General features: G+C 40.8%; 1 protein-coding gene across 2 annotated transcripts in view; it reads left to right on the top strand.

Annotated features, from left to right (window-relative positions):
- The window catches only part of WBP2 (WW domain binding protein 2), a 524,763-nt gene that overhangs the window by 24,364 nt on the left and 478,128 nt on the right, over nt 1-22,271 (top strand). For both annotated transcript variants that reach the window (XM_044077224.1, XM_044077225.1), the window contains exon 2: nt 9,096-9,204. In XM_044077224.1, coding sequence (XP_043933159.1) covers nt 9,096-9,204 — 109 coding nt within the window. The remainder of the gene's footprint in view (nt 1-9,095; nt 9,205-22,271) is intronic.

Below are 22,271 nucleotides of genomic sequence, written 5' to 3' on the forward strand. Positions count from 1 at the left end.
CAATTAGCTGGCAAGATTGTGCTCCAGAACTCCGTGCAAGAAGGCCTGGTAGACAGATGCGTTTTCTTTTCCTTGGACAGATATGTTCCTGTAAACTTTTCCACCCTTTTCACTGATATCCAGGGAACGTCTGAAGATTCAGAGGGAATCCCCCAAGATCATTGTGGTAATTCTCTTGTGGCCCAGACAACAGTGGTTATTCTTTCTTTTGGAAATGGCCAGGGGCAGTTACTACAAGCTTCCACACTGACTGGATCTACTCACCAAGATCAGGGTATTTGATACATCCCAACCCCAAGCAGCTGTGGCTGACTTCCTAAATTATAGTATCCCAATACCTTTTAAGCACATTTTTTTCAAGAGAATGTGCAGCAGGTATTAAAGGAAGAAAGACAATGTGCTATTAGACAATTGTGTATTAGTAAATGGAAAAGGTTTTTTTGCTGTTGCTAAGAAAAGAATCATCACATATTAGGGCTATTCAACCTTATTTGTGTGATTGGCTATATCCTGGCCTTTCTTACTTTTCAAAGTTCATTTGTCAACCATTTCAGCACATCTGCCCATAGATCCACCCGTTTAAGTGCAGACTCATGAAAAAAATGTTTTTTGAAAGAGTTGTTGCATATGAAGAAAACAGGTGGCTCTTCCTTGGGATCTTCATTTTGTATTAAAAAAAAAAATGAATTGTTGCTCGAATTTGAACCAGCTCATTAGGCTGTCTCTAGGTAGCTGACATGGAAAGCCATGTTACTCTTCTTGCAGAGGTTGGAGCAATCAGTATTTGAGTTGCAAGCTCTTATGCATGATCAGTCTTGTCTCATTTTCCACAAAGATAACTATTCCTTAATTTATACCTAAAATGGTGTCCGTGTTTACCTTGAGACAAGCTCTCCATTCCCCGTCTTCTTTCCAGAATTTAATAAAGGAAGAAGAAAGGATATGCTATACCTAGGATGTCCCCAGACTGTTAAAATATTGTCTTGACCAAAGAAAATGAGGATCTCTGATCAGTTGTTCATTTCTTGTGAAGGTAATAAAAAAGGACAATCTTTGTCAAAGCAGATTAATTCCAAATGGTTGTCTCATACGTGTAAGGTAAATAAAAGTGTTTCTTTAAGACTACAATGTATTTTTCTTCTGTTATCCAGAAGAGTATACAGGGAAACTTTGCTGTGTTAGCTTGAGCTGGTTTGCTTAATGAGATGATTAATACTGTGTGTATATGGAGGCCTGAGGCAAACCCTTGTTTAGTATGTTTGTCCTTCTTGGAAGGAAATATGAGTTTTTGGAGCAGTAGTTCTGGATGAGAGATGACAGAGTGAATAGAAACATGGAAGACAGCACCATGGGGAAGCTGGAGAGTGTTTCTGTTGTACAAATCCAGAAGAGACAGCTGCTAGTAGGTTTAGAGAGAGTGGGAACTAGTGAAAGAGGCTGTATCCCAATTGTATAGAACAGTAATGAAGGTACTTGCTGTGAACTTTTGTTAAGCCATAAGACTTTTGTTTTGGGAAGATCGTGCAATTTTTATGTTTTTGTGTAATAAACTGCACTTTGTTTCTAAGACTGGTGTTACTGTTGCCTTTGATATTCCACTGTATACTTCCATCAAATTCCCTACTCTTCCTGTCCAGTCACTGGGAATGGGACCTGATAATTAGCCATCTTGCATATGCTTTACAGGTAACATTGTATAGGTTCCTGTTTTAACTTACAGTACCTTCCACCCCCTTCCTGTTCTGAATGGAATGGAGCATAGACTTGTATCTATTTATCTAAGTTTTCACATGTTCATTCTTTTCTCCTTTCTAGTTGAAAGGAGATTAAGCTTATTGGTGTTAGCCTATTCTCTGTCATAATATCTATATAGGCACACATGTTTATACTTCTCTGGCCCCTGTCTTCACTAGTAAAATTACTCCAGTATAAGGTCAACCTATAAACAGGCTTACACCAGTGGTTAGACTCCAGAAGACCTGCTCTCATCTTGCTCTCAATTTAGGTTGTCACTTACACTGACAGCAAGTCTTCAAAGTGAACACAGTGTTAATTTTTGATGCGTGTAAATATGTATATGTACATATATATGATATGTATATGTGGTTCCACTTTAAATCATTGAATGTTCAGAACATCGATGTTCTGATCATCGAGACCAGAACATAGATGTTCAGAACATCGAAGGTTTAAAGTGGAAGTGCCAGGTAAGTGAAAATGTAGAATTGTGGATGTGTATGCAGGGCAGCAAGGTGCCCTGCATGTTGTGTGTCTGCCATCTGAGTGTTGGCATTGCAGGTAGGGTATGGTAAATCTCCCGTTTAGTGCTACTGCATATACCGGTAAACTGGAGATTTCCCTTACCCCACTGTAGTGCGATTTTGGAGTTGGAATATTAAAGTAGGAGGGGTGTGGGAGGCACAGGGGGCCGAAGCCCCTCCTGCATAACATAGTTTGTGTAATTTATTTGGTTGTTTGTGTGGTTCATTTTGAAACTTCGATGTTCTGGTCTGGATGATCAAAACGTCGATGTTCTGAACATTCGATGTTTCAAAGTGAATCTGTGTGTATGTGTGTGTGTGTGTGTGTGTGTGTGTGTGTGTGTGTGTGTGTGTGTGTATGTATGTATATATGTATATATATATATATATATATATATATATATATGTATATATATATATATATATATATATATATATATATATATATATATGCACACACACACACACACACACACACACACACATACATACATATTTGTGGGTGGCCTGCATTTGATTTAAAGTGTCCTTGGTCAGCATTTGTTTAATCAATACTTGTGCGAGATCTCCCAATTCTCAGGATAGGGGAACATGCCCTTTCTCCAATATTGTGCAGTCTTGGATTTAGTGTATATAATCTATGAGGGAGGGGGTATTTTGGGGTTTGTAGAAGGGGCTTGCTCCCCTTCAGAAAAGTGTTATTTGTTTTTATTTTTACTTTAAAGGTTGCATGCACTGAGGTTATTTTTCAGAGGATGCATTTTATCATGTTGACATTCACTTTATCTACCTTTTGAAGTTGATGTTGAGAAGGTAATGTATGGGTTACTTGATTAATATGTGTATAAATTATATATAAAGTTCAGTTGGGGAGCTCGTCTCCCCTCCACATTGGGGGGGGGGGGTGTGGGGGGCTTGCTTCCCCTTCAAAAAAGAAGTTTAAATCAGATGAGCGATCTTTGAGATTCACTCTCTTTCCCTGGGTTTCAGTCTTTTTTTCGGTTTGTCGGCACTTTGCAATTTGAGTTCCAACATTTCATTAGGGAGCCTTGGAAGTATTAGTAGCAAAGGCAAGAGTTTTATTTTTTAGCATGCAGCACTTTGATTTAAAAAGTGTAGTAATTTTTTTTTTATTTTTTTGCAGAGATATTGAATGATAATTTTACCTTTTTATGCACAAAAATATGTGGAGGACAATTTGCCATGATTGAATGCTGGAGGAAATTACAGTGACCTGAGCCCGGGACAGATACAAGGGGGTTTTCATTTGATAGCCTTATAGAAGATAAAGTGTAAAGACTTGATAAGGCACTTTCAGAGACAAGAATCCATTATCTGTAATAAAAAGACCTCTGAAAAAGACACTGACTAGTGTGGAAGTGCCTAAAGAGTGGATGACAGCAGGTTTGGTGTCCTTGTACAAAGCCATAGCTGGAAAAATTCTGAAAACTGCAGGCCTGATTGCTGTACACCACTTGGTGGCAAAATAATTGATAGAAAATAATGAGGGGAAGATTAGTGTTTTTTTCAGGATGATGTTAATCTCTGAGATGTGACCAACGTGCCTTTGTAGCTAGAAGGACCTATCAAAAAAATTCCAGTATAATTTGATCTACTACAGGATTACATAGAGATTAGACAGAGGGCGTACCAGTAGATGAAATCTGTTTAAATTTACGCAAGGCTTTTGGCTAAGTGAAAGTGGCTTTTAGAACAGATGCTCGTGTTGTGAGGAATGACCAATATGTTAATGAAACCAGGCACATTGAAGCTCATTTATGACCTTTAAATTAGTTACATTAGCTAAAAAAAATGTAAGAGGCTCAGTCCCCTCCATGAGTGTGTGGATGCTTTGCCTTCTGTAGAGAAAATGTTTTGTTGCTGGTTTGCACGATTGTCCAAATTTGTTTTGATGTGACAGACACTGATAAACCTGAAACATATTTTACTGAGGCTGAGGCTGACAATCTCAAACTGTGCTGCTGAATAGTTAATGTGTAGCTTTTGAGGTCTTTGTTGCAAAAAAACATTGTCTGAAATAATCATAGTGATGAGTAGAAAGCCGCAGAGTTCAATATTGGGTCCTGTCCTTTCTTAATGTACATCCCTTAGTCGTGTATAGGGAAAGTGAGAAAATGATTACCTCAGTGAAAGATAGATGCATCAGTGGATGGATGAATGAGTATCAGGAATGACTCTGAGAAAATTAAACACTGTCAGAATGATTGTCTTTTTGATTAACTGTTATGACTTGCAAGGTAGTACATTTAGGCCATAATAACCCAAGTATTATCTTGCTAGGATTAAACCATGAAAATGAATTCAAGAATGCAGTGGCCAAGGCAGAGAGGTGTATGTCCAGGAGCAGAAAAATATTACTACATTAAAGGACACTGATCAAACTGCACCTTGACTACACCATATAAACTGAGAGAAATCAAGGTGCTAGAGTGAATCCAGAGAATAATTGCTAAACAGCATGCCTGAAAAGAAGTAGTATGGACAAAAAACAAAGGAGCTGTGGCTCTGTTTGCCAGATGAAAGAAAGGTCAAGAGTGACATGATAAAGGTGCACTCAGTGGTTATAAAGAGATGTGAAAGTATTACCTTGAAGAAAAAGGACACTGTGCGGACAAGGAGGGGACACCTGCATCATCTGGACACAAATTCTCAATGAGTATGAGAAAATACTACTTAGAGGTCTGTGAACCCATGAAATAGGTTGCCATAGTTAATGGTGGAATTTGAATCCATGGAGAATTTTAGAAGGTCGTGTGGAAATTTAAAAATGTGTAGGGAGTGATGTATAGGACATAAAATGTTAAGTAAAATTATTGGGCAGAGTTGGTGGACACATTGCTTTTTTCTGTTGTCACTGAAGTGAAATGTCACTTTTTAGAATATATTTATGGACTTACTAGATATAAGTGAGTCATCTAATTATATCTTTGAAATTAGTATGCATAAATGCTAAGAAGGAGGTATGGCTTACTCCTGACATCTAGCTGTCAGAGGGAGACTTATGCTAAGCCTGACCATTTTGCTTTTAGTCATTATTTCCAGAGATAAATAAACATGCTTATGTTGAAAGCAGGTCTTCTGCTGGTGGTGCATAGAGTCATAGGTAATTACTAGGCTAATGACCCTAAATGGCATTTTTCAGCCTAGTTATGCTTCCCAAATATGTTTTACAGGTTTTGATACTGTTCGTTTTATTGGGTATGGTTGGTTGAGCATTTACACTGTTCCTCTTTTTAACAGGGACATAGGAGGCAGATTGGGGTATATTTGTTATTCCCCATTCACTGGTCCAAGTTGCACTTGAATAAGTGCAGGGAGGAACTTTACTTCACATGCATGACAAGGGGTAGTCTTTGAAACACAGCCATGTCCGTCCCAACATGTCTCATTTATACTGCAGATGAGGTTTCTGTAAGGAACCTCTGTATGCTTCAGTTGTTGCATATGCCAGGTCAGGCACATACTGAAGGAGGCATTGTACTTAGTCTAGTGAGGGCTGAGTACAACACAACAATTACATCTTTGGACCTAGGTGCCATATTCTTGCCTATAAGACATGTAAAGTAGAATGATTTCCTTACTACAGGAGACACATAATTGTTAAAGTCCAAGTCACTGTCAACATGCATTCCCAAATCCCTGACCTCAGGATCAATTCTCAGTGGTCTGTTTTCAGTGCAGTAATTTCCAGCAGTAGTTGTCTTATCAAAAGATGCTGTTTTATTGGCAATGCGCTTTAAACTGTGACTCTGGCACCAGTTACTCGTCTGTGTCAGGTCTTGGAGGATGTTTGTGTCTTTGGGGGAGTCTATGACTGCACCTAGTTTGCAGTTGTTTCCAAGCTTGGTCAGCAGAGGCCTTTGACACTGGCCTTGACTTCACAGAAGTAAATACCGAAAAGGAGTGTCCCCAGCACTGAGCCCTAGGGGACTCTGCTAGTGACTGGTCTGTTTGTGGAGGTAGACTCACCTGTTGTGACTTCTTGTGCATGCTGCTAGCAAAAAAAATTTAAGGCTGAGATCTCCCAATCAGAAATCAGATGGAACTGAAAGACCTGAGCATATATGTGAGGATTGTTTGCTGGGAAAGAGAAGTGAAAAAAATGTATGTTTTTCCCATTCATGATCTGTTAATATTTTGAAGAGCATTTAAACCATGGGGTACCCTGTCAGTAAATTATGTTGATCAGTGACTAATTCAGGGCTGTATAACTTTTTTGGATACAGAGGAACTTTTAAATTATGTGTAAGGATGATGAAGAAAAAAAATACTTGCAGAAAGCCACTTTTTTGAATTGGCTACTTTTCCCCATTATAAACATTTATCTTCTATTGCATGCATTGCTGCTACTTTGGTTTTATTGCTAGTTTTACTTACAAGACTGAAACTGATTAATCCCCTTGACATGAGCTTTAAGCTAGACTGAGGTTATTAAAGGTAGGAGTTTGTTTCTTTGCATAGCAGAAAGTTACTTGTAGGATGATGGGTCTGTACAGTTTAACTACAGAATTCCACCACAGTCATCCAATATTTGTAGATTTGGTTATCTTCTTTAATTAGGAGGTAAATGATTAGTTACCATTTACTACAGTAGATGGGAGCATAATTGTAGAGATGTTTTCATTTGCCTGCCTAGCGGAATGGTGCAAGTTAGACAGCTGTTTGATTATAACAGAATTCCTTTTGGACTTTTGTCATGTTTTGCCATGTTTCAAATGACTACTATGAGCCTTTGCATCTAAAACAGATTTATAAAATATTAGAAGTTAGAGAGGTATGGTACAGACTGGTGATGTGTTACGTTTGTGTCACCATTGTGTCTGACTAAAATGCAGGCTTCATATGTTATGCATTTTATGTACTTACTGAGAATATGCTGAAGAATAAAACTGAGCTGCTGTTTAAGTGCTGCTTCACTTTAATGCTCACCTAATTCTGCCCATGTAAAGTATTTTGACCCTGGTCATCCTCAAGCCTTTTCTGACCCATTTCTGAACACTTTAACTTTGATTCCGTAATTCTTAACATCAGTAATAGACTTTGAGATTTGTATGATATCTGCTTGGCCCTGATCATATTGTCTTAATATAGCAATAACCCACGCCTGGGTGTGGGTAATTCTGGATCTACCCACGGTTGGCGTGGTTTGGTCACGAGGGCGAAGCCCGAGTGACCAAACAAAGCCAACCGTGGGTAAATCCAGCATTACCCACACCCAGAAGTGGATTATTGCTATTCTACAATTACATTATTTAAGAAAAAAATAATTACTTTTCTTAAATAATGGCATTGTATAATGCCTCCTTGCTGCCCTTCCACAGCTGTCTGGTATTCTGCGGCAGTTCTGATGTACTGCGCATGCGTATGCCTACGCAGTACATCAGAATTGTGGGCAAAAGCAACGGAGAAAGCAAGACCTCCATTGCTTTTTACAAACTGTTTTCGCTTTGTTAAATGAGTTTAACATAGCGAGACAGCTTTAAAAAAGGCAACGGAGAATGTCCGTTGCTTTTTTTTAAAGCTGTCTCGGTATGTTCAACCCATTTAACATAGCGAGACAGTTTTGAAAAAAAGCAACGGAGAAAGCAAGATCTCTGTTTCGCTATGTTAAATGGATTTAACATAGCGAGACAGCTTTAAAAAAGGCAACGGAGAATCTCCGTTGCTTTTTTTAAAGCTGTCTCGTTATGTTAAATTCGTTTAACATAGCGAAACAGTGAGAAAAAAAGAGTTATGGTAATGGAAAAAGTCTGGGCGACTGGACCTTTTTCCATTACTATAACTCTGATTTACAGCGTGCACGTTTTTGAATATTAATGGGGGGAGTTGTATAATGCAGATGTTTCAACTACTGCAGGTACACTCACGTCTTCTTTTAAAATAATTTGTACCTGCTTCATCTTAAGAATCAGATCTGGACTTCAAGTAGTCTGATTAAGCTGACTGCTGTTTTCTTGTTTACTATGGGACAGAATAAACATTTACTGAAAATGGTGACTTGCTCATATAACTCGTCCATTCTACCACTGCCACCTTGCTGTTGGAAACAGGACAAAGTTTTATCTTCCAAATGAGTTGTGGTGAACTGCAGTGGGCAGAAAATCACTTGGCTGGCAGCCTTTTCAAAAAACTCAGTAGTGCTGAACTCATCAGCTTTACTCTTGACTTTATTCTGATAGTACAGGGCATTATACTTGTTGGATCCTACAGTGATTTATAGTGATCTATTTCTGATTATACAAGCCTCATATTAATTCAGATTAAATGTTTATGGTCTTTCCAGATTTCCTGTGTGCTCCTGTGTTTCCATTTCCCAAGGTTCCTGTTTACTCCTGTGTTTCCACTTTTTTTTTCTTTAAGTTTCACTAATAGGAATTTGCACTAATGTTCCAGGTGGCACATTCTTTTCTTTGATTGTTAGATTTGAAGTGAGCTTGAGTTGTATTTTGAATAGCTGAGACTCTTGTGTAAGCAGGTTCCAGATTGTGATGCCTTGTCGGAGAAGCAGGTTAGTCAAAAAGAGCAGGAACCACAATTAAAAAGCTTTAAGATGCCTGCTGTTGAATTGCAGAGAAATTATTGTGATACTTGAATACAGCACCACAGTGTGTGCCATGTATCCATTTTGGTGTGATGTTTTGATAAACTATTTTGCTTTTATGCCATTTGCCTGATAGCGCATCATACAGATCCATTTAACCTCCTTCAGACTATTCCTTTTACATAAATGCTTTTATTTTGCATTTTGATAGTGTTTGTTATCCTGCTTCCTTTTTAGAATATAACTTTTCATTTATGTTTCCCCTCTCGTAGCATTTTGATGACCTATGACCATGTGGAGCTCTCCTTTAGTGACATGAATATTATGCCTGAAGCTTTTAAAGGTACAAGGAAAGGGAGCATTTATATGACACCTTATAGGGTAAGTGTAGTTTAAGGAGCAGTTAAAAGATATTGCATTTTGTTAAATGATTATTGTGAATGTAACTTATTAGTATTTTTTTTTTTCTTTTTTTTATCCTGCAACTGTATGTTAACTTTTGCATAGTTTTTCTTTGACAACAGCTTGGTCACATTGATTTGCAGAAATGTTGCACAGAGGAAAAGCTTAATTTTTGTGAATATTGTTATATTGTATGCAGTGTGATTTGGCCAAATATTAGTGCTATAGTACTTGTTGCTGTTGACAACTTTAGTGTCTCAGATGAAGTTTGTGCAGGTGTTATGACTGAGGTTTGTTACCTTTTAGGATTGGGATTTAATGTTGCGAGTTTGTAGGTGTTGCGCATTGTGTGTTTAAGGAGGGCAGAGGGCTTTGTTTTTCAAGAAATACTGTTTCTGCATTTTCATACAATTTGTGTGCAGATAAATTGGTTTCAGATTTTGGGATTTTTGAACATCTACATTTGAATTTGTGGCTTTTAGAACATTTGAGTTCACTTCTATATCATGTCATGTCATGAAGCCTTGCTAGACTGATGTAGGATCATGTAATTTGTTTACAGGGAATGGTGAAATGAAACAGGACAGCCTTTGCTCTGCACCAGACAGCCTAACCTAACTTTTTGGGTTATAATTAATCTACTGTATATTTACTTTGGTTCCCAGATTTTGTTTTTACTTGGGGTAATAGATTGGTCTAAACATTTGTTCTCAGTTGATAAATAATAACATGTCTGTCACCCACTCCATACTGCATGGATTAATTTTTCTTTTGAGTTAAGGATTTGGTGTAAGGGTTTGGGATTTAGCATAATGGTTAAGGGGTCTACCTCACAGACACATGGTACAGTGTTTGATTTTCACCTTTGGTCACTGTCTGCTTATTCGTTATGTGTGTAACAGTCTGCAGAATGATTCCCTGTTATTCCCAGAGCTCTGTGCTATGTCAACTCCTATTTGGCATCTATTTCTTGGATGTAAAAGCCAGTGTCAAAGGCCTCTGGCTAACCAAGTTCACATTTGATTGCCAGCTGGGAACAGTCATTGAATCCTCCCAAGATGAGAACACCCTTCAGGAAGGTCTGACGCATTAAAAGTGCCAAAGCCAAGGCTTAAAACTCGGTACTAGGAAATATGTTGTAGTACCTTTTGGGAAGGTGGCCACCCCAGCCTATGTCATCAGTAAAACACTCCTAAAAGTTGATTCATTAGTCAGGGATCTGGGAACTTGTGCAGTTAGTAACCTAGTCTCCGACCAACATTTGCCTAGTAAGAAGAGCCTTTTGTGTTGCTCAGCTTATAAGCAAGGGTATGGCATCTGGTCCAGAGAGGTCATCATACCAGTGTACTTGGCCCTCATCAGATCCGTCATAGAGTGTAATGCCCCCTTTGATATTTACCTGGCCAGACACATGCAGCAACTGGAATGTCCACAAAGGTTCCATCTGATGTTGTAAATCTTTGTTTATTCATTGCCATTAGGACCTCGGTTCCATCCTCGGAACCGATACGACCATTACCAAGCTCATGCCAGCCAAAAACTCTCAGCTAAGACCTACCCATAATGCCCCTCTCCTAATTACTCCAGATCTCGTTTGCCATGTTCCTAGTCATACGTGCTAGTCATCTCTCAGTAGAAATTTGTTAATTTGAAGACAGTTTCTCTTCAAAATTATTTAATTTTTAGTCAAGCTAGCCCTTTCTCACTGCCTATTTCCTACCCTTTTCCTTGGTAATTTAATTTTTTACTTTTATTGGTACTCTCCCTCTCTCCTGTCTTTGACAGGCCTTTCCTTTTTACTAGTGGTATTTTTTTCTCCCTTAATTTTTCTATAGGGTAGCCTTGTTGCCTTATTGTGTCAGATAAAGCTAAGCTGGGATTTGAACAGTGTGACAAGTGTGGACGTAAGATGCCTAACTCAGATACACATGTTCGTTGTGTGTACTGTTTGGGCGTGGATCATATTAAAGCTGACTGTGACATTTGTGCTAGTTTTTAATAATTGTACACTAGCATCACATAAAAATAAACTTATCTTAAAAGGATTACTCAAGACATCTTTTCCAGAGGCTCTATCTGGGCTGGAGGTCTCACCCCCACCAAAGACCAAAAAAACATAAGGAAAACCTGATTACTCAAGACACCTTTTTTCGGAGGCTCTATCTGTGTCGGCAGTCTCACCCCCTCCAAAGACCTAAAAACATAAGGAAAAACGGATTACTCAAGGCACCTTTTTCAGTGGGTCTATCTGGTTCGGAGGTCTCACCCCCACCAAAGACAAAAAAATAAGGACAAATGGAGTCACTCTGTTCCTGCATCTCCATCAGTTACAGAACCGAGTCGGCTCTGTACTTCACCAGGGCCCTCAGCACAGACCTCTTCGGCACCAGGCTCTGTGTCTTCTTCCTCGGTGCTCTTCATGATATTCACCCCTATTTCGGTTCCGACCTTGGCACCACTGACTTTGGTGCCGTCCTTGGATCTGACATCGGCTCCGATGATTGTATCTGGTTTGGCACTATCCCCAGCCACAGTGCCGACAGTTTCTTCAGCTCCATCGGCTCCAAAACTCGAATACCTGCCAAGGACAAGATACTTCCACTCCGGTGCATACTGTCTCAGTTCCGACAGCAGTATTTTCCCTGTCGGCACCGTCCACCCTTGCTGCATCTGCTCCGGTGGAACTGATGCTCTCCCGAAGCAGTGCTTGTACCATCTGTACCTTGGTACCTAGCCCGGCGCCTATTTTCTCACTGGCGCTGTCTATGTTCATGGCTCCAATGGCTTCCAGTTCTCTCAGAGCTCCTCACCTGGAGGTGGGCTCCTCACGGCAAGGTGTGACCCCGTTTCCGGAATCCCATCCCTCCTCAGGTGGGCCTGCTGTTCAGGTAATGGACTCACAGTCAGCAACAATGACATCAGTATCAGAACCCTCCCCTAGCATGCACCTATTCCAACCCTCTATTTCGGGACCCCAGGCTCAGGAGTCACAAGAACCCTCTTTGAAGGGAACCCCTTCTCCTGTGTCCTCCTCAGAAGATCCCACTGGGGAGCCACCCCGGAAGAGATGGTGCAAGAGGAAGCACTTTGATTCACCAGAGGAATCTATCATCGAAGACACTGATTGTGATGAGGGGAAAGGGTCTCCACAGCCTTCCCCGGGCGACATCTCATTCGTAGATATTTTTAGAATCCTCAAGCAGTGAACATCCTCAAGCAGCGGGGAGATTGGAAGTCCTATAACCCTTCTTCTGAGGAATCGGTGTTCCTGCAGGCCTTCTGTGCCATGCCATCTATATCTTGGTTGACGCCACCAGCAGATGACCTTGTTAAAATCATTGTGCAGCGTGCCTGGAAGGCCCCGGACAATGTAGAACCTGTCCCTCAGAGGCCAGACAGAAATGTTATCTACACCTGAAGACCGGCCTCACTGGTCCTAGCAGTTGACAGTTGATTCTATGGTCTTGGTGGCGGCCACCAAGAGGGAACTGGCAGAAGATAGTTTCACCATCCATCCTCTAAACAGAGAGTCCCGGACCATGGACAGTCTAGGGAAACTGACCTATGCTTCAGCGTCATTCGGTCACTGTACTATCTGGCACTCTTTACTCGCCTCCAAAGAGACCTAAATTCCGAAATGACTCCCTCTTTGGTGGGGTACTGCCTGATGAGGTGCGTGATACTGTCGCCTCACAGGTTGCTACCCTTGAATCCATCTTGAACTCCTCGATGCATTTGATATCTCACTCCACCGAGGGGGCAGCTCGAGCTTCCGCATCAGGCGTTATCATGAGACGTAATGCTTGGGTGCACTTGTGTGACTTCACAGACCCCTTTAAATCTTCCTTCATCAATGCACCTCTCGACGAATCTGCACTTTTTGAACCCAAAGTATGAGACACACTTACACGTAGTGAGAAAGCCGGAAAGACCTCATCTGCTGTGGGCATACGCCTTTCCAACTCCCAGAGGTCCTACTCCAGGAACCAAAAAGGGTGGAAATGTGTGGTTCAAGAAATCCCAAGGACCTTTTCATGACACTCGTGGTGAACAATCCCCCCCGGGGCAGAGGGGGCAACTCATATGGAAGACATCCCTTTTGAGGTAGAGGGGGTCTGCGTAACCAGGACGCTAGAGATTCTTTCTCCGGCAGACCCTACTAGTGCTCCTGAGCAGCGGCCGATTGCTATCCTTTGGAAGCAGTCAGGGGTCATTTTTCTCTGCATCTACCAGCCCGGCATCTTATTACTACCGATGTTTGGATGCAGAGATTAATATCCAGAGGCCATTCGATTTAACTCCCATCCCCGATGTACCACCCAGTCAGAGGGAATTAGCAGCCTTAGAAATAGAAAAGTTGCTAAGGAAAAGTCATCCAACCAGTACCACCAGACCACACAGGATCCAGGTTTTACTCGAGGCTCCTTTTAGTGCCAAAAAAGACAGGGGACTGGAGACAAATCCTGGATCTCAGCCTATTGAACAAATTGATCAAACTTCAAAACTTCCGGATGGTCACGATACAGTCCATTTTTCCCTTCCTAGGGAGGGATAACTGGATGTGCTATTTTAGACCTCCAGGACTTGTACTACCACATAAAGATGGATCACCGCTCCCCGGAGGTTTCTCCGCTCCCGGCTGGGAGGCATTCACTACCAGTTCAGGGCATTGCCGTTTGGTCTCTCGACAGCCCCTCGAGTGTTCACCAAATGTATGGCAGTTGTGGTAGCTTATCTTTGACTACAAGGATTTCAGGTGTTTCCCTGTCTAGACGATTGGCTCCTTACCACTCTGACCAGGAATCTTCTTACACTCAAGGTCTCACTTTCCTCTTGGGGATTGCAGTCAACAAGGACATATCTCAATGTCTCCAATGAAAACACTGGAATTCATTGGAGCGGTCTTCGACACAACATCCTGTCAAGCTTCTCTCCTCCCTCACAGGTTTTTGAACATAACACACCAAATCCAATACCTTCTACCTATGTACCAGCACGTCTTGTACTGCAACTCTTAGGCTCCATGGCTGCTGCCATTACATTGGTACCACTGGTGAGACTGCACATGAGAATCCTACAGTGGCTCCTTTCCGCACAATGGTCGTTGCTAATTTACCCACTCGACCACATGATACATCTTTCAAACTGTTGCAAGGAAGAAATGTTACGGTGGACGAACCCACAAATGAATCTTTGGTGTTGACTGTCCTGTCTTCCCCAGCCCACTGTGACCATAGAGTCTTCCTGTTAGGGTGGGGGGGCATTTCCAGGTAAAGACTGTCCAAGGCACCTGGTCCCCCATGGAGGCCAATTTGCACATAAATGTCCTGGAACTGAGGGCAGATCTCCTAGCATTGCAAGCGTTGGGACCATTGCAATTCAGTCAGACAACATGTTAGTCACCTGGTATATCAACAAGCAAGGCAGAACCAGGTCTTACCCCCCTGTGTCGGGAAGTCATGAGGATTTGGCACTGGGTGATGGCTTCCAACCGCTTCCTTATAGCAACACACATTCCTGGGAGTTCCAACCTTATTGCGAACAATCTGAGCAGGAACATTCTGATGCCTCACGAGTGGTCCCTCAACCCTGTAACAGCGGATTGGATCTTCCAACGCTGGGGCAAGCCTTGCTATGACTTATTTGCTCCCTCCTAAACTACAAATGCAGAAGCTACTTTGCCCTGATCCCCTCTCACGGGGAACCACCAAGGGATGCTCTAACGCACGATTGGCCACTGGCTCTTCCCTATGGCCTCATCTGATTCACAGTCCGTGGATCCTGGATCATTCCCAAGACCCGTTATCTCATCCTCCGGGACTGATTCATCCAAACTTGCACAGTCTCAAGTTCACAGTTTAGTTCCTGCACTTTCAGTGATTGCCAGGCTGCCTGACATCCCATCTCCTGTTTGTGAAATTCTTCTAGCTTTACACAAACCTTCCACTATGAAAGTTTATTCTAATAAATGGACTAGGTTCTCTATTTGGGCCAAAGATCAGAACTTAGACCCTTTCTCTATGCCTGTTCAAAAGATCCTACAATACCTGACTACTGTTTTTGCATGCAGGAGCCTCAGGTTCGACGATCATTGTACATTTAGCAGCTATCACCAATTTTCATAATGATCTTGATAATTCTTCAATTATGTCACACCGCCTATGCAAGAACTTTTTGAATGGAGTATTACATGTTAAACCTACAGCCAAGTCTCCCTTAAAACCCTGGGACTTGACTTTGGTACTTCGTCTCTCACAGGTTCTCTTTTTGAGCCTTTTGATTAATGTGATTTGCAATTTTTGTCGTGGAAAACCTTACTTCTAGTAGCACTTACTTCAGTGGGAAGAGTATCTGAGCTGCAGGCGTTGTGTCAAGAGTCCTTACTTGATCTTCCACACAGATAGGGTGTCCCTTCGTACTGACCCTTCTTTCTAGCCCAAGGTCATTTCTGGCTTTTCCATTAATCAATCTATTGACCTGCCAGTTTTCTTCCCTCAGCATTCTAACAGGGGAGTACTTTTTGCACACCGTTGATGTGCATCGGCAGCTTCATTCTTATTTGGACAGGACTAAATCTTTCAGGAAAACAGATCAATTGTTTATGGTCTTTACAGGACCCAGATTGGGTAAACCTATTTCCAAAGTGACTTTATCCTCCTGGCTTAGAAACGTCATTACCTTTATCTACCAACGGAATAAGCTATCCTTGCCTTCCAATATAAAGGCTCATTCTACCAGATCTATGGCTACTTCTATAGCATTTCATTCCAGAGCCTCTATGGATGATATCTGCACAGCAGCCACTTGGGTGAGACCTCATGCATTTATATCTCATTACAAATTGTATTTTGCCTCCAGGGGACGGGCATCTTTTACTTCTATGGTGGTCAGGAATATCCTTCCTTAGGGCCACCCAGGACTCTAGTAGCTGGGGACTAGGTCCTAATGGTAATGAATAAATAAAGATTTGCAACATCAGATAAAGAAGTTATGTCTTACCATAATGTTCTATCTGTGTTGTAGATCTTTGTTCATTCATTACTTCCCACCCTACTTCCCCCTGCCTGGACTCCTGGTGGACTTTAGGAACTCTTGGTTAGGGTGTTCGCTCAGACAGAGCCTCCTACTATATTTTTTCTGTTACTACATCTATTATCTAAGGGTGAGCAAACTCGATCTGAAGTATCTAGGAGAAGGGCATTATGGGTAGGTCTTAGCTGAGCGTTTTTGGCTGACACTTGCTTGGAAACTGCCGTATCGGTTCGGGATGGAACCGAGGTCCTAATGGTAATGAATGAAATTTTGCTTGTGGCATAAGTAGGACATGTTGAAGAGACATGTATGCTTCTCAAATAATTCCCATTCTTTGAAACAGGCTTCCCATCCATATGAAGCAGAGTTCCTCCCTATTCCTGTTTACATACTGCATGGATTAATGGATGGATAATCATAAATTCACCCCTGGTCTGGTACCTATGTCTCTGATGGACAGAGGTAGTTAGTAAATTACCTCTCCCCCCATATAAATCAAATGTTTGGGTCACATTTGGGTTGCACGGCTAGGCTTATAAGGGCCCTAGTGGTCGTTAGCCTTGTACACACCTATGAACCTTTTTGCATTTGGTATTCTTTTGCATGTGAAAGATATGTTTGTATGTGTTTGTATTGAAGTGCTTACATATATGCAATGTTTTTGAAATACACAGAGGGTTTGTTAACACTGATATAGAAAATGCCCATCCCAAATGCTTAAATGCAGTTGATGTAACTTCCAAAATGCTGTGCTGTTATTATTTTATAATGCCTAATAAGAAGCAAAGATGGACAGCAAAAAGCTCTTCATAGAGTCATATCACACTGCTGTAAAGCTATTTATCATCTCTGCAGTCCAGTCAGGAAATGAATGGATGCAACTTCAGGGCTTTAGCAGCTCTTTCAGCTGTTGCAGTTGTCAAAATAACTTGTTGCACCTCTGTTCATCTGTCACCTGCTGGTTTTAACTTGTTCCAGCCTGTGTTTCAACTGAGCTAAGTGTTTCAAGTCATTTTTCCTAGTTTGTTTTAGCAGTTTTCATCAGTAGTTATTTAAAGTCAGTGTTTTTTTCATTCTGACCATATGACAGTTTGGAAAGGTATTTAAAGCACTTTTTCTTTTATTTTCAGAAATTGGGGTAAGTAGCTGCTACGTATTTTGCTATTTAAATCTGTAATTGTTAGAATTAAATCCTGGTTTCCTTCTTGAGTAAGAGAGAGTGAGAGAAACAGGCTAGTTCATGAATTTTTAATTGCTTTTTCACAGTATAAAAGTGTATTTGCTATTAGCTATTAGGTTCTGAGTTATTTTTTTCAAATATTTGTACCTTTATGTGCCCATTTGCTGCTGCAACTGATACATGTTTCAGGTGTTTTTATTTCTTTACCTGTTTTAAGTACTTTTCATCAGTTTGTATCTTTTTTTTGTTGCTTTTTTAATATTAAGTTATTAGTGCTTTATGTATTCTGGGAAACTTTTGTATAAAACTTTTTTATTTTGAGAAATTATAGTAAATAACTCTGTATTATGCTAATTGGTTAAAATTAAACTCTGGCTGCTGTCTTGGGGGGGGGGGGGGGGGGGCTGGCCAGTTCAGGAATTTTGATTGCATGGATGGCAGTTTAAAGTATATTTGCTGCTGGATGTGGAGTTCCATGAGCCAGTTTGCAGTCCACAGTACTTATTTATTTAAATTTTCCTTTCCTGTATGGGGGTGCACTGTGCAGAACTGGGTTGCAGTGGGCACTTTTCATAAGCAGGTAATGCAATCTTTTAACCTAGTAGCAGCTTAGTCCCTTCGCTTTATTTAATGTGCTCCCCAATGGTGCACTGCATGTGGTTATTTGCTACCTTGGGATATGGCATAGGTATTGATTGAGACTAGCCACTCCCCTGTACCCCTGAAAGCACATCACTGCCCTGTGAGTAGTAATTCATATTTGTGTGGAACATTATTGCAGTCCTGGTATCAACTTTTATTAAAGTGACCAGAAACTGTCTCTAGTTCTCAAGACATCTGGTTGTCATTTTTTCCATTCACTTACTAAGAGCAAGTGGGTATCTCTTCTGCACTTTTCCATAAATTCACTTACTTCCATACAGATAGTGTAGCCTTTGCACTTCTCCACAAACTGTCTGTTTAATCACCATGGCTTATCTGTGCACTTGTGCAACTGTGTGCACTGGACATTATGGAAGTCAGCAGACTTGTTTCCCTTCTTTTGCCAGCCTCTTAGCACTTGGCAGCTCCAGGCAGTGTTGGAATTGTCTTAATACTTACTGATAATACATTCATACTAAACACAGATAGCTCTTTGTGTGAGAGGTGCAAATATTTAATTAATCTGGAGGCATCCTTCTCAGATAAAACTGCATGGTGAGCATTTCACGCGCACGCATGCACCGCACACACGTATATATACACACACACACATACCAAACCTCTACCACTTTCTTAGCAAAATCACATTTTAATGTCATATGCTGAGGCTATAAAAAAAAAAAACTCTTACCATTGCCTCCTAGAACTAGAAAGAATTCTCAGTGGAAATCTACTACATTATCTCTCCCATACACACCTACAGCAATAGATCACCAGGAATCTGTTTACTTCCAGTATATCACTTTTAACCACTCTATTAACAAGAATGTCTTTGTGATAGACAACTCATTTATTAGGTATGCACAGATTCTCCATTCATAGTTGGGTGTCTTTTAGTTACCAGAATGTTTAACTTTTGAAGGGCCCTAAAAGACCCCTTTTCCTGGGAAATATGACTACTACATGATGATGGTCCATGTGAAAGTGAATGACTTGGGATCCAGAACCCTGAGGGAAATGCAGAGGGATATGTCAGAATGTTCCATGCAGGTAACAAATGCATGTCAGACTCTGACCCTTAGTGGAAGCACTCCATCACCAAAAATGATGCCTAGGCACAAGGAAAACATAATTGGCTGAATATTTGGTGTCATATCTATTATGTGTCAGGCATGGGACTTGCTTCACATAGGATGGCCTGCACCTCTTGGTTTGCCATTTTTAGGCAAAGTCCAGTGAATGGACATTCCAATGTAGCAAACATCAAGCCCCAAATTAGACCACATTAAGATGCCTTTTCCTCTTCTCAGTGCAGAAAGTCTCAACACCAGATTTGATGATTTCGTGGGCCTCCTCCATATGGAATGCATCCATGTTTGTGTAATTACTAAGACTTGATTTAAATGTTGCCACTCTGGTGGTGTAGTGGGATAAAGTCCTGACTATGGTCCGCCGACCAGGGTTCGATTAATGGCTCGGGTGACTGAGTGTCAGGGAAGGGATGAGCATCCCATCCATTGTGGGTGGGAGCTCATTGATACCTTTCCTAAGGGAGGACATGGTCAAAAGAGGGAAGTTGCCCTCAAATGTAATTAACAAGCAGGGAGGGGTGGGAAAAGGGATTTGGTGGATCATCCCTCCCCATAGACAGAAACACAGATGTGTTTGGCCCCAAGACACCATCAAGATCTATGGCTGGCCCCAACAAAAACAAAGCAAGTCTAAGGGGGTTTGAAAGTAGATGGTAGACCCGGCATGGACATTGTGTACTAGGAGCCAGGACAGTAAAGATGAGTTCTGTGGGGACCAAAAGAAAATATGGGCTTACTTTCTCTACATTTAAATCAATCTCTAAATACCTGGGCTTTTGCACATGCAATACCTTCAGGCCTGATAGCAACTGCAGTGGGATTTCCATATTTGTCAATGATCATGTCACCTCCAGCAGATTCCCAAAGACACATGAACAGAAGTCCTTTCACTTCAGGTTATCTTATGCATGACAAATTACCAAATGATGGCCTTTTACAGGACACCCACCATATTCCCTGATGATCATGTTAGATTCCTGAAAGTACTCAAAGAACTCCCTGTTAACAAGCATTCTATTTTGGGTACTTTTCAGTTACCTCTCAGTTAACTGTCTCACCTATTCCTAAAATGTGGAGTATGCCCAGAAGGTCTTGGACTTAATCAATAAAAGGTACCTGGAACTGATAACTAATAAACCGAGTAGAGGATCCAGTGCTCTAGATCATGTTCTCACACGTGTAGCCTCTACATATGGAATTCCCCTGATAACTCCGACCCCAGTTAAGTCAGACCATCAACTAGTGACATTTACTTTCAGAATCTCCATAGTCCTTGAAACCAATATAGTTGAATTTAAGGACAAACATATTAAACTTGTACAGTTGTATGACAAGATCTCAGAATTCACCTGTCTCCTTTGTACAGCACACTGACATAACAGTAAGCTGTACAAAGGAGTTGTATGCTCCCTTTGATAAATGCATAGAGGTGGCAGACTCAAACAGAGCAAAATTATAATGAGGCATTCAAAAACAAACTACATTTCTGATCCACCAAGGCTTTTGACACTATGCCCATTCTCAGTGTCTGTTCTGTCTGGTATAATACAAAGCAAGATGCTATATCTCCAAACTAATCAGAAAAGTATTATAGTGTCAGATGCTGCCTTATAGAATTATTTCAAAATAGTGTATGCTACTGTTCCCTTGCTAGAAACTGCAACACAAAATGTTATAGTTCCAGTCAACTCTCACCTACCCATTACAGAAATGTGGTTGAGATTAAAAAAAAATGAGCAAGAAGAAAAAAATAAGCAGTTTTCCCATTGTTAAACAAAATGCAAATTATCCTCCCCCATTTTTGTATGTGTATGCATGTGTAGCCCTGGAATAAAAATTAAAATAAAAGTCGCTCTCTCTTTTTTTTTTTTTAACCAGCAAATCCACAGCTTGACCACAAGTCATCAACAGGGCTGCAGTCAATTTGTAAATCAGAGGTTCTACCCCATCTCTCATTTGGATGCACTTTTAATTGTCTCAGATGTACAGCATTGTGCAGCCAGTGAGAGAAGGAAGAAGAAGGAAGAGCAGTCTGCTGAAAGAAAGAGGAAAGCGCATTCTGCTGGGGAAAAGCATGGTCATTATGACTGGCTGTGAATCTCTTCTTTTACTTTTTGAACCAAGCCACTTTTTTGAGCGATGTTTGTGTGTCTCAGCTAGGACATCTCTCAACCCTGGAGACCAAGACCTTCCTCTGCAGCCCTAAGGATGTCATGGAGACCAGTTAATTGGACCCCTTATACCAAGAACTGGTTATGTGTTAAGTCGCATTATTATTTTTTTTCACTTGTGTAAACTGTTCAGTATTTTTTTTCTGCAGTTTTGCAAACTTGTAATGTGAACTCGCGTTTTCAGGAGCACTCTCTGGTTAAGTGACTTACTCAGAGTCCTACTGTAGGCAAATGAAGGTAGAAAGAATTAAACCCTGTACCCTTGACTACTGGGAACATATTGTTAAGATCCTCTGTACTAACTGCCAAACCTTCACTCATTTCAGTTTCATAATTTTCCCCCAGAAATGCAAGTCATATTCTCTTAACTTTAAGTGAATTAGAGTAATCTGCCTTTTATCTGTCTAATTTTGCAGAACACCTCTTTTGCCTCATGTTTATGCTGTGCCCTTGTTAACATCTTTTTTTTCCTGGTAAATCACTAGGATTACATTCAGTAGGTTGTGCCAGTTATTACAGTTTCATAGTTTTTATTTTTCATAAAATGCATGCCTATGCAACACTTATTGTTCTATTACCTTTAAGTATTTTTTAGGACTTAAGGTTCTGAAATATTAGCAAACTGCTTTCTGTACTGAAAAATATAAGGTTTGAATCCTTTCTTCTCCATTTGCGTACTGTGTGACTTAGAGCAAGACATTTAATCAGGGAGTGCACCCATGTCACCCCTGAAAAGAGACACTTTATCTAGTGGGGTTCTCGGTTAACAAATACATGAATAGTGTTTACAATTTTTCTCTTTTGTCCCCTTATTACTTTGGCTTTATCCATGATTTTTGATCAAAGAAAATGAAGGGTATTTTGGTGTGCTTCTTGCAAAATTTGTGGCTTTCTGACACATTGCTGCAGATTGTGGTCACTAAATGATTG

This window comes from Protopterus annectens, chromosome 7.part0 (genome assembly GCF_019279795.1).
Source record: "Protopterus annectens isolate FY-2018-M chromosome 7.part0, PAN1.0, whole genome shotgun sequence".
NCBI classification, from domain to species: domain Eukaryota; kingdom Metazoa; phylum Chordata; order Ceratodontiformes; family Protopteridae; genus Protopterus; species Protopterus annectens.